Source organism: Pteropus alecto, unplaced genomic scaffold (genome assembly GCF_000325575.1).
Source record: "Pteropus alecto unplaced genomic scaffold, ASM32557v1 scaffold164, whole genome shotgun sequence".
Classification (NCBI taxonomy): domain Eukaryota; kingdom Metazoa; phylum Chordata; class Mammalia; order Chiroptera; family Pteropodidae; genus Pteropus; species Pteropus alecto.
In genome coordinates, this window is record NW_006439568.1 from 4,414,225 (window position 1) to 4,427,351 (window position 13,127).

Here is a 13,127-nt window from a genome sequence, read left to right on the forward strand (position 1 = left end):
TTCCCTACTCTCCCACCTTTTCCAGACACACCACAGCCCGAGAGAAGGTACATTCGATATGGGGCTACTGGCAGCCTGCCTTGGCAAGAAGGTTAATAGGATCATGATTTTTCTAATCTTATTTGACCACATGCTGTTCCCCCTCAGCCTAGTTTCTCTCAGGTCCTGGACTCAGCAACAAGGAAAACCCTTTATTTTCAATCAAATAGATCTGACAGTAAAAAGAAGAAAAACAGAGACAGAGAGAGCATGTTGCAGGTTCAGGCAAATCCCGGTGGTGGGATGGAAGGCGAAGAAAGGAGGGGAAGCTACACAGACACAGGTGTCAGCTGTCACCTCCCTCCCACAGCCCTCTCAACCCCCAAAGCACACAGCCCGGCTCCGCACTCTATCGCCCATCACTGACTTTCACTTCAAACAGGCTGCAGGTGACGCTCTGGGGAAACACCTGCCGGTTCACACTGCCGGTTCAGGTGTATACGGAGGCAGCTCCTGAGTGGGCCACTTGGCACCAGTCATTGATATACAAAGCAATTCTTCCCAGGACATGCCCTAGAGAGAAACATACACGTCTGCTCCAGCAAACCGTTTCCTGAATGAAGCCTTGTTTGAAGTAGAGGAAAACTGGAAACCTATGTCCATCCAATGGAGACTGGCTAAATAAACTGTGGCCTATTGTAGGATGGGACATTTTGTATCCATTTAAAAAAACACTAGGTGGCTAATTATGTATAAGCATAGCTGGATTTCGAAGACATATGATTGAGTGAAAAAATAAGTCAAAGAACAATGTGTACAGTACTGTTTACGCACACATGCAAAATAATTCTATACATTTCCAATAGCATACATGTGTGTACAAATGCAAAGAAAAATATTTGCGAAGGTATGCACTGAACACAGGCTACCTGGGTGGGGCTGGGGCGAGGAGGTGCTGGAAGAAAATGTTAGATTAGCTGTAATGTTTTCACCTCTAACTAAGGAGAATGTATGCACACCTTACCTGCGTTGGTCATGTTGGAAATGTTGGCACTGAAGGGCCCCTTCTCACCTCCAGGGGTGGTCCTCTCTGGAGGAAGTCATGAAAGAAAGCATCCTGTGCCCAGAGACAGGCCCTTGACTCTTCCCTCTGTGTATCTCTCCATATCTTATGGCGTAACTCACCCTGGAGAATTGATTTACTTTATTACCTTTTCTAGGAAATCATCGCCATTAAAGAAGCCTACCAAAGACGTAAGTGACCTTTTGTTCTGACTTTGGATAAAGAATGTTCTTTTCAAAGTACCTCTGGGAAACTAAATTGTCTGCTTTCTGCCTTCCTTTTTCCCCTCTTCAAAAGTATTTGACAGGAGCCTTCAATCAGATATCAAAGATGACACAAATGGAAACCTAAAAAAAATCCTGGTGTCTCTGCTACAGGTAAGAGTGAAGAGGTCTCACCTCTTTTATGATCTTGGGAAACAGCGCTAGGCAACACGGTGCTATGATGGAAAAAGCCAGATAGACAGTAAACATTTCCTGCTTTGATTAAAAATGTTACTAAGAGATCATCAGCCCTGTCAGCTCTGTCAGCCCGGCCTCTGTGAAATCATTCAGTCGGGACTTCTCTCATAATAATTATTCGCCTACTCATTTGCAGTTTATAATCCCTTTTTGTTCATGAATTATCTCATTAAACATCACCACCTCATTTTGCCAGTGAGGAAATTCAAGCCTGGAGAGGATGGATAACCTGCCTACGTTTACACACACTAAGACACAGCCCAGGAGCCAGAACCAGGCCATCTGACCCCAAGCTCTACACTTACTTCTTGGATCCCCCCAAGTCTCAGCCTGTAAAAGCCACTGCAGGGAGCTTATCCGGCAAAGCGGGGCTTTCGAGACACAGCTCTCGGGCCTCCAGCAAGACAGCATCTGTACTCTCGTTGACATATCCATCTTTAATAGCTTGGGTGCACTTCCTCTGGTTCATTTCTCTCGGTGTGAACAGACTGACAGCAGAGAACACGCAGCCTTACGCTGTAGTAGGGAGAGTATGTAAGTGTTCTTCTCCTGCTGTATAACAAAATGCCACAAACTTAGCAACTCCAAACAACACAGGTCTATGATCTCATGGTTTCTATAGGTCAGGAGTCTTCCTACAGGTTAGCCGAGTCCTTGGCTCAGAGTCCTATGAGGCTGAAATCAAGGTCTTGGCTGGGGCTGCCATTCCATCTGAGGACCTGGGTCCTCTTCCAACCTCACTGGTCCTGGGCAGGGTTTGGTTCCCTGTGGCTCTATGACCGATGTCCCTGCTTTCTTGCTGGCTGTCAACCAGAGACTACTATCAGCATTTAAAGGTCATCCTCAGTTCCCTGTCACGTGCCCCCCAGACAGTTCAAAGCATGGCTGTTTGGTTTCGTTCAGGCCAGCAGGCGCTCATCTCTCTGATGCCTTCCATCTCTGACCTTTTAAGAGCTCACTTGATTGGGCAGGACCCACCCAGGGTGATATCCCTTTCGATGAACTCCACTGATTACGGACCTTAATCACATCCGCAAACATCCCCTTTGCCATATTAACACAACATAATCACAGGAGTTATATCTCTTCGTATTCACATGTCTTGCCCACACTCAAGAGAAGGGAATTATATAAGGGTGGGGAACATTGGGGTCATCTTAAAATTCTGCCTGACACAAAAGGCTTGGGTTAGACTTCAAGACCAACCCAACGTTCGGGGCTGTTCATGATGAGGACCCTGAGCGCTGGAGTTTGATATTCTAGAAGGTAGACTGGGACCTTCCTATTTAACTGACTCTAGGAGATTAACTGTGATGTTGCTTTCAGCCTGCTTAGAGGTCAGCAGGGTTTGTGAGTGACCCTGGTTTCTACAAAAAAAAAAAAAGAACGATAAAGACAAGTGTTGTCACAGAAGCTGCTCTGTTTATCAGTCGTGCCCAAAAGATGGCAGCAAAGAGCAGCGCTGCCACTTGGGCGGGCTCACTCTGAAGTCACCCCAGCTCGTCAGGGTTCTCTCTTTTTGTTTTCTGTGGTCCAGCAGAAACTCGGGTCTATAACAATGTGTCGCTTTTTCTAGGCTAATCGTGACGAAGGCGATAACGTGGACAAAGATCTAGCTGGTCAGGATGCCAGGGACCTGCATGACGTAAGTGCGCAGGCGTGCCAGGCTCGGCAAAATCTTTTTTTAAAAAATGTCTTAGTGTGATTTTCAACACATGTTTATTTATTTTATGCAAATGGGAGTCACTCGGGAAATAAGTATCATCTTTAAAATGTTTTTCATAGATACAGTCTTCACAAACCTGAAAGAATTACTCCTGTTCTTATACTCCTATGGGATTAACCACCCCAGATCCGTTTTGTAATAAGGGAGGGTATAAATGATATAAATAAATATGTGAAGTTTAAAGTGTTTAGTCAATCAGTTTGGCTTCTATTCAGTGCCTATGTTATCATTTCCCATAAGTGAGGCCCGGTCACAGCACTATAGTCAGCCTTTTCGCAAAAGGTTTTTTCCAAATGTTTGCATTTGACCTCCAAGGCAGGGGAAGGCCGCTGGGGAACGGATGAACTTGCCTTTAACGAAGTCCTGGCCAAGAGGAGCCACAAGCAGTTACGAGCCACCTTTCAAGCCTATCAGATTGTGAGTAATCAAGGGCCAGGGCAAGGGATTCCCACTGAAACTGTGTCTTAAAGTATTTCCAAAAGGAGCCACAACCTGGGATACGGAGGGAGGGTGGTTCTTTTACAGCAACGGCTCTCGATCAAGAGTCATTTTGTTCCCCCTCCCGCCAGGGGTATTGGATACTGTCCGGAAACATTTGGAGTTGTCCCATTGTGTGGTACTGGCATCTTGCAGGTGGACGCCAGGGTGCTGCTAAAGATCTAACAATGCACAGGACAGACCCCACAATCTGTCCCCAAAAGGAGTGCCAAGGGTGGGAAACGCTGCTTTACAACAGAAACTAGGAAAGCAGAGCAGTGTCAAGTTTACGAGCAGAGCCCTAGAGTTAGAGGGCCCAGGTTCAAATCCTGGTTCAAATCCTGGCACGTGATCTAACCTCTCTATCCTCATCTGCAAAACAGAGACCATGATCGTCATCCTCATCACACCCTCATGGGGTTATTTTAAGAGCTATATAAGATAAATGTGAAAGGCGGAGGGCAGTAGCTGGTGCGTGGTAAGCGTACAAGTGTTCGCTATTATTACTATTCCAATTTACAGTCAGGCTAACAGTGCTTACCACTCCCAAGATGTATGCGATATACCTCAGAGCTACACTCTTGAAAAGGTGTGTATAAATTACCTTTATACGATTACTTTTTAATGTAACGATAATTTTAAGCCAACAAGGTGAGTTAGCTTATTTCGAGGGTCTCAGTTGTGAGTCTTTCCCTGAAAATCAGTCTTTAATTGCAAGAAGCCTTTTGTAGAGTATCAGATTTTTTTTTTTTTTTAGTCTCCTATTTTATATCTGTGGAGTGTTTTTAACTATTCAAAGCACTTCTGTGCCCTGTATCTCATTTGAATTTCACAACAATACTGTAACTATAATGCAGGCTGAACAGCCACTGCTACCCACAACTGCTGGACAAGGAAAGCCTGTTATGAGTAAGGAACCATCTGTAACTTATCAGGACCACACAGCAAGTCAGTAGCAGTCCTATTTTATATCTGTGGAGTGTTTTTAACTATTCAAAGCACTTCTGTGCCCTGTATCTCATTTGAATTTCACAACAATACTGTAACTATAATGTAGGCTGAACAGCCACTGCTACCCACAACTGCTGGACAAGGAAAGCCTGTTATGAGTAAGGAACCATCTGTAACTTATCAGGACCACACAGCAAGTCAGTAGCAGAAAGTGGATGAGAACTCCAAGATTCTGCAGCCCGAGCTCCTACCTCAGCTGGAGCTGGCCGCTCCTCACTCAAAAGAGCTTTTCCTATGTGCTGCCAGCAGATGAAAAGACAATAAAGCTTTGGAATTTTATCATTACTGTATATAAGCCTTTAGGGGCCATGGCTTTCAAATCATGCCCAGAGTCATGATCAAAGGCAGCTGATCCTGCACTCCCCTGGCCTCTGCACCCAGAGCTGTATAGACTGAGCTGAAAGACTTCTCCGTGACCTAGACCTCCTTCCCACATGATTGGGGCTGTGGATGGAGGTTCTGGGGATGGCCGTCATTGGTGATAGCTATAGAAACACACATCCATGTGAGCCTGTGTGTGTGTACATGATACCTAAGAATACTCTCTAGGCCAATCTTTGTCAATATGAATCCCATAACAGCAGCATCGGTATCCCTGGAGAACATGTTAAAAATGAGAATTCTCAGTCCCCACCTGGACCTACTGAGTCACATTCCCCGGAATTAGGGTCCTACAGTCTGTGTTTTAACAAATCTTCCAGATTCTGATGCATGTTAAATTTAAAGAATTCTGTCCTAGGCTACTAGCTGTATGACCTTGGGCAAGTTTTTAAGGGTTCTGTACTTCAGTCTCCCCAATCATAAAATAGGGATAATAATAGTACATACTTCATAAGGTTGTCAGGATTAAATGAATTAACAGAAGTAAAGCACTGAGTACCTGGCATACAGTAGGTGCTCAACAAACATTAACAGTTGTTAGGAGTCTCCCTGTGTGAACCAACAGAGTCAAAAACCAGAGCTAAAGCTCAAATGGATGATAAGATTATCCATTGATTTTATGATTCTTGCATGAACCAGCTAGAAAATGCTACCTATTCATCTATTCCAGAAACCTTCCTGGAACATCATTCACCTTGATCTTTATCATTGATTTTTAGAGTTCGCCCTGGTCTTAGGACCCTGGTCCCACAAATTTTCTTACAGTCTCTGGCTGAAAGCACTAAGATGTTGGTGTCAGGTCGGTGGAGCATATTATATGGCACAGGTTGTCCTAACATAGCATTGAATGGTAATTTTTGGTTAAAAAAAAAGCTCAGGTATTTGCCTTTATTGGCCCTCTAAATCAGGATCTATTTTTTATTTTAATTTTATGTTTTCAATTACAGTTGACATTCAATGTGATAGTAGTTTCAGGTGTACAGCACCGTGGTTCGACATTTGTATAACTCACAAAGTGATCCCCAGCAAGTCCAGTACTCACCTGGCACCGTTCATAGTTATTAAGATGCTGTGGACTATATTCCCTATGCTGTCCTTCACATCCCCATGACTGTTTTGTAACTGCCAAATTGTGCTTCTTCATCCCTTCACCTTCTTTACCCAGTGCCCCAACGCCCCTCCCACCTGTCAACCATCAGTTCGTTCTCTGAATCTACGAGTCTGTTGCTGTTTTGTTTCTTTGCTGATTTTGTATTTTAGAGTCCACATATAAGTGAAATTGTATGATAGTTGTCTTTCTCTGTCTGACTTATTTCATACAAAGAATACTACTCGGCCATAAAAAAGGTTTATCTACTTACAAAGCTGAAGCAAGTTCCCCAAACAGGGCTTAATGTAAACCATAGGTAAACATACCCACAGCTGAGGCTCACGGCCTCCCCACCACACCCTCCCTCCTTCTCCCCTCCCCTTTAAGCATTCCTTAAACCTATTCCAGAGTCTTTAGCCCTTTAATTGCTGTAGCCAAAACCAGTGGATAGGATTCTGCTGTGGGCATGTTGTCGATCGAGGAGAATCGGTTATAAAAGAAAGAAATGTCTCGCTTATTCTTCTAATAATCTCCCTATCTGATTAACTAGAAGGCTTTGAGGCTTGTCTGGAATTCACCCTGGCAACGTGTTTTTGTACTGAGAACAAAAACTTGGTTCTGCCCCAAAAGCCCCCTAAGAATTAAGTGTTCCAGTAAGTGAAAAAGCATGCCATTTGCAAAGGAGAGTTGCAATCACTTGAGCCAGTCAATTGTTTTTCATCTGTGTTTCATGAAGCCCCTGGTGGTGCCTTGGTAGCTACCAGGAGGTGGTTGGGGGCAGGAGGCGGGTAGAGAAGGAGGGGCGATGCCATCTCATTGTATTGTGTGACTAGCACCCCCTGTAGTTGTGCTATTCACAAAGTTGTGCAAAAAAGAGACCCTGTGAGGGCAGAAGCCTGGCATTACTGCCTAGGGCTAGGGTTCGGATGCTGTCTCCTGCATCCCCGGAATAGTGCTGCTTTTTTGCTTTTATCTGAGATGCTACAGAACATTGAAAAGCACTGTTCTGGCCCAGTATTAACAACGGAAACAGAAAGAGGTTTAATGTGAGGATTTTTTTTTTTTTTTAGTAACACAGACCTGTGTGACTACAATGTCCTCTTGAAATGCAATCTCAGTCTACAGAACAAGAACCCTATTCATGGGGAAATGATACCAGTCCCTTCCAAAATACCAGCTCCCATATCAAATTTACAAAAGGCTGTGAACAGCAAAGACAGGGATAGGACTGAAAGCCCCTGACCCAATCCCCTTCTAGCCCATTACACACACCAGGCCTCTAGATATGCAAAGCAGGACGAGGCGATCAAGAATCTGGACCCTCCCCCACACCTACTGTGCTTGCATTGCAAAGAATAGTTTGTTAATTTGTGTTTTCAGAATAAATGACATAAACTCCACTGGCATGTCCTCAAAGGCCCCAATTATTTACTGAATTGTACTCGTGTTAATTTCTAAGAGAGATGTTTCAGTCTTTCTAATGCTTAACCGCCTTTCCCAAACCCAACAAAAAGTTCTTTCTCTTTTTTTGCCCTGCCCCGAGTGTGGCCCAGGCGGTACTTGCATTAAGCATAGTCACGATTTACTCTGAACTTCATCTTCTGTAAATATTTGGAAAGAAACCTAATGCGTAATGCTGTGCAGAGATATGCAAGCCGGTGGTGACTATAGGATCATTTGGAATCACCCCAGAGGGAAGGAAAGTGGCATTTTGACATGGTCAGCCCCCTGCCACCAGCCCATGAGCCCGACTCTACCAGAAACATTAGACAGGTCCTTACCGTGAACTTTGCAGCCACTACTTCCTTCACCCAGAAGGTAGGAGACTGAGTCCCCAGTCCCAGGACAAAGGAGACAAGGAAGGTATAAGGAAGCTGATCATAACCACAGCCTCCTAGAAAATTAGAAATGGAAAGAATTTTTAAAAACACATAGGAAACACAAGTATCATATAAACATAAAGAAGTATCGACACAGCGTATGTTCGTTTTCTTCCATCCCCTGATTTTACAGAGGAGGAAGCTAAGGCTGAGCGTGTGGTCCTGACTGGGTCAAATCTGGACTAACCCCTCAGCCATGAGAGCCCCCCGCTCAAATGGGGGGCAACCACCCTCAGCCCTGCAAGGCATGAGGCCAGACAGGAGTGCCTTAAGGCCACGTGACCAAATCTGGAAGAGTTTAGTGATTTTTATGGAGGAAGAACCCCAAGTGCACCAAAAGCAAAACAACGGACTAACGGCTGGACTTTGTCTCTCCAGCTCGTGGGTAAAGATATCGAGGAGGCCATCGAAGCAGAAACGTCGGGAGATCTGCAGACGGCCTACTTAACTCTCGGTAAACCAAAGCCAGGAGTGTCCCTGCTCAGGCTGGGCACCCTAAAACAGGACTCGGAGACGGAGGTTTGGGTGCAGGAAGCTTTCATAGAACAGTTTTGGGAACAACACATCTGAGCAGCATTGGGCAAGGGAGAGGATGAATGGGATGCAGTTGCAACAGGATCTTTGCTGGTCTCCAAGAAGCCCTGAAGCCAGGCTGTGCCGAGTGGAGGCACGGAGCCGGGTCTTTGCAGCCCACATAGGGCAGTCGGAGGGCTGTACCCCGGGAGCCTTTGCAACCTTGGGTAAAGCTGCTCCCTCCTTGGAGGGTGATTCTGGGAAGGGACTCAGTGAGCAGCCAGCAGGCCACGCTTGGACTGGGTGCCTCAGTCCTGAAGAGGTCATCGGGGCATGCACCATGGCATCCTCTACAGTCCCACTAAGCTCACGGGTCCCTGAGAGTAGCTGTCAACTGTTGCTAGCCTCAGGGGAGCAGTGTATGGCTCATGTGACACCTACTCTAAAGTACCCAGGTTCTGGATCCATGAACTAGTTTCTGCACACGCCCGATGGCTCGAGGCTGTCCTTTTGTATTTGGTTCCCTTCAACATTTAGAATGAATGAGGTTCGTTTAGAAAGAGATGGGAAGGAGACCAGATCTCCACTGTGCCAAGCAAACACCAGGACCTCTCCAGGTGTTGCCCACAGGCAGGAAATAGCAGGGAGATGGGCACGGGGCCGGGTCTGGCAGGCTCCCTTTTCCTTTGGCAAGCCCTGGAATGAAGGCATTGTCCATTGTCCGCACTCCTGTGGTGAGGAGTCCAGGGCACCATCCCAAATGGCACAAGAAATGGAGCGACACCATCCCCCAAAGAAGAGGAAGAGCTGAAAAGGCAGCCCTGGAAGTTAAAAAATGTGCTCTAGCTGCCAAACATTTTCTTTCTTTCTATTTTTTTTTTTTTTTTTTTTTTTTTTTTTTTTTTGGGGGGTTTTTTTTTTTTTTTTTGGAACAGTATCAGCAATTGAGTTTTTAAAAATCCATCCTCATTTTGCATTCAAATTAGCAGGACTTCTATCATGATGTGCAGAGGCTTAAGCATCCCTGACCCACGCTGGAGACACACAGACAACTGTCCTTAGGGCTAAAAGGATGAGTGTCTGAAGTAAATGGAGAAATCTATTCATGGCCCTGCTCAGAGGCTCCAAACACTCCCTGTGCTTACAGTGCAGAGAACTGGGAAGACAGAAGAGTTCAGCCAGAAGAGTAATATTAATCTTTATTAATATTAATTATTAATGGTACTAAAGCCATTCCATTCTTTAACATTTACTCAGCACCTGACTGGGCCAGGGGTAGCGCTAGGTGTGGGATTCAGAGGTAAATAGGTTTGGTTCCTGCTCTTGAAAAGCTTCAAGTCTGTGGCAGATACACAGGAATCAACAGAGTAGGTGACAGTCATGACAAAAACAGAAACAGCCAGAGCAAGGAGGGTCCAGAGGAAGGAGAGACGCAGTCCCTACAGTTGGGGACCATGAAATGCAGAACTCAAGCGGACTCCAGTGGTAGCACACATAAAAGCGAATAGAAAAGACCTTGAGAATAAACCACACGGAGAGGAGACATGACTTCATGACTCTATTTTCTAGACAGCCCCCCTCCTACTCCCACCTAACGCATAAAGATGCCGGTTTGTGGCTAAAACCAAGGAGAAAGGGTTAGGAGACCAAACGGCGCCCACCACTTGCAGCCTCTGAAGCTGCATTTCTCGAAGTGAGGTCCATGGACCGCTGCATCAGAATCATCTATTGGGGGGCCGTGTGAAAATACCATTTCCTGAGCCCCACTGCTGGTTACCCACTTAGAATCTCCATGAATGGAGACTGGAAGCCACACTTTTCCAGGATCCCCTAAGCGATTGGAGTTGGAGAACCCCTGTCTGAACTAAAGAGAGCAATGGACAGAGACTAGGACCTGGCTGCCCTGCCTTCCACGCCCCACCTTTATGCCCAAATCTTCCCCAGCTAGCCCCACCCAAACGTCTGAGGGGTTCCTGCCGTTGCTAAAAAGAGAGGGTGTTCACCAGGCATAAATTGTATACAGTAGGAACATCAGGGGAGAAGACACCTATTTGGTTTGGAGCACAGAGACCTAGGCGGACAGTCATTTCAGCATCAGTAAGATGCTGAAGGCACGGAAGAGGGCCTTCAGGAAAACCTTGTGATGTCACCAGCTCAGAACGTCTGGGGATCACAGTGAGTCCAAAATATGTTACTCCTCAAATAGACGGGTTCCCCCCACAACCTCCACCAATTCAGCAGCTTTAGGGCTGTTCTCAGGCTGAAGGGGTCAGACACCTGGGTCTGGGTTTTGTTTTTCCACTGACCCTCTGGTGGTTGTGAGGAGACAGATTTGCAACCTAGACTGTGCCTCCCTCAATCTGTCTCCCAACCTTCATCGTGAACAACAATTAAATGGGCAATTACCTAGAAAACAGGAGTTTCCCTCACAGGACATATTAAGGCTGTGTTTTCCACGACTGTGATGAATTAACTACTTGTTATTAATCACTAACATCAAAAATTGTGAAGTGTTCTAGATAAATGTCAACAACCTAAAGAGTAAATGGTTCATTCCCCCCCAAAAGTGTTATCAATATGGACCCATATGAGACCGGGAGCGGGGGGAGAGGGAAAGAATGGCTGATCCCCACGAGCAGAGATGCACCCTGTCTCCTGGCTGGTGAGTGGAAACCACGCTTCATTAATTCGTGGATTAGATCGAGGCTGGCAGGCAGAGGGAGGGCCGGAAAAGAGAAACGAGCAGCCTTGTAGGAAGGCGATCTGTAGCCAGGATCAAACACTTCATCCAGCTCGCATCCCAGATCACAAACTAAGTGTGGGGAACTTGGACAAGACCCAGAGGTGAGGCTCCCAAAACAAACCCAGTGAGGAAAACAAAGGAGAGGAAGGTAGTTTAGCACAGGAGAGCAGGCCACAGTCCAAGCGAGCGAATCTTCGAGATTATGAGGTTTTATTACAACGAGCTTGCCGGCCAGTCTGTCTCCTCTCTGGACCTGCCTCCAGCATCAGAGGTTTCGTTTATATGTGAAAAGTTATTTCTGCTGGTGAGAATCATGAACTTTGCAGGGAGACCTTTGCAGAAGACGGCCACGTGGCCTTCGGGGAACAGGAAAGGGTCTTATTTGTCGGAAGGGGTTTGGACTTGGTTCTGGTGGAAGAATCCAGGTGTCCTGGATCCTCCAGACCCCAGGACACAACATTGTGAAGCCCGCCCCTTCCGAACACCAGCCTCACAATCCAGTCAGCTCCACGGGCCGCGAGGTGACACTCGGAGCCATCTCTGTTCCTTCAAAAGGTGTCCATGGTATTCAACAAAACATGACAGGCTCACAGTCCCTTTTCCTTTGTCCTGCCCAGTGAGGTGTGCCCGGGACCAGGAAGGCTACTTTGCTGACCGTCTGTACAAGTCCATGACAGGAGCGGGGACCGACGAGGAGACGCTAATTCACATCTTTGTGACCAGGGCCGAGGTAAGACACACTCGACTCCAAAGCGGCGGGCGGCAGACTCTCTTTTTACCACCACAGTTGTCCTCGACGAAGAGTTTTTTATTTACAGAAAAAGTAAAACAGAGACGGCTTTTACCTTTCCAGACTTTGTGGCCGATCCTGTGCTATGCTTCAACCTGTTTCTTTTTGTAAAAAGATGACGAGCGCTGCTTCTATTTTTGTCATCTGTGGCTCCAGAAGGCTTGTGACAGTGTGCAGAGGGGACCTGTGCTGCCCTTCTGGGTAGCGCAGCTACGTTCACTTCCATCTTAAGGAAGACGAAACAGAGACCCTGAAAGTTTAGCGACTGACGAGGTCACCGAGCAACAGAGACAATAAGCAAACAATTTCCTCACTCCTGAGCTGGGCCTTTATTTAATTAAACGTACCTCAGAAGCATAATTTTGCACAAGACACGTATCGGCACAAGACAATGTTTCTCAGCCTCTTTTCGATGACAGATCATCCCCACTAAGGAGGTTTTGGGACTTAATTTTTTCCTAATCACCATCCCACCCTCAAGAAATTAACCCCACAGATATACCACATATCTGTTTATGTCCCATATGGTTACTTCTACACAAAAAGATTAAGATTTTTTTCTCTCTGTAAGAACCCATTTTTGCCCCGTTGAGAATGACATTGTCCCTTTTTGAGAATGCATGAGGATAAGGAGGGGACAGGGAAGTGAGTCGCCAAAAGCTTGGGAGCAGCTGTCAAGAGTCATAGCAAATGCTCTGGAATATAGAACTATGCATAGAAGAAATTACAAAAGAAAGGAGACATGGCATTTTGTCCACAGCAGGAGAAGCCTCGGAGAATGAAGTGCAATGGAACATTTGAAAACCACAGACATCTTCCCTCCGAAAATTGTTAAAGGAAAGAGAAAAGATACCAGCCCAAATGCTGGCCCACGACTTTTGACAAATAATACTGAACATCTAACACTGCTTTTAAATATAACTTAGCAACAAGCCTGTTCTTTTGTTTTTATTCCTATTCCTGGAATTGCTCCTCCCCCTCTTTCTCCTCCTCCTCCACTATTCATACATGTC

At 46.0% G+C, this 13,127-nt stretch overlaps 1 protein-coding gene across 2 annotated transcripts in view; it reads left to right on the top strand.

Moving 5' to 3' along the window:
- ANXA13 (annexin A13) overlaps positions 1-13,127 on the top strand; it is a 43,551-nt gene that overhangs the window by 28,466 nt on the left and 1,958 nt on the right. For both annotated transcript variants that reach the window (XM_006916571.3, XM_006916570.3), the window contains 6 exons: positions 1,200-1,233; positions 1,340-1,419; positions 3,080-3,148; positions 3,545-3,646; positions 8,447-8,522; positions 11,942-12,054. In XM_006916571.3, coding sequence (XP_006916633.1) covers positions 1,200-1,233; positions 1,340-1,419; positions 3,080-3,148; positions 3,545-3,646; positions 8,447-8,522; positions 11,942-12,054 — 474 coding nt within the window. The remainder of the gene's footprint in view (positions 1-1,199; positions 1,234-1,339; positions 1,420-3,079; positions 3,149-3,544; positions 3,647-8,446; positions 8,523-11,941; positions 12,055-13,127) is intronic.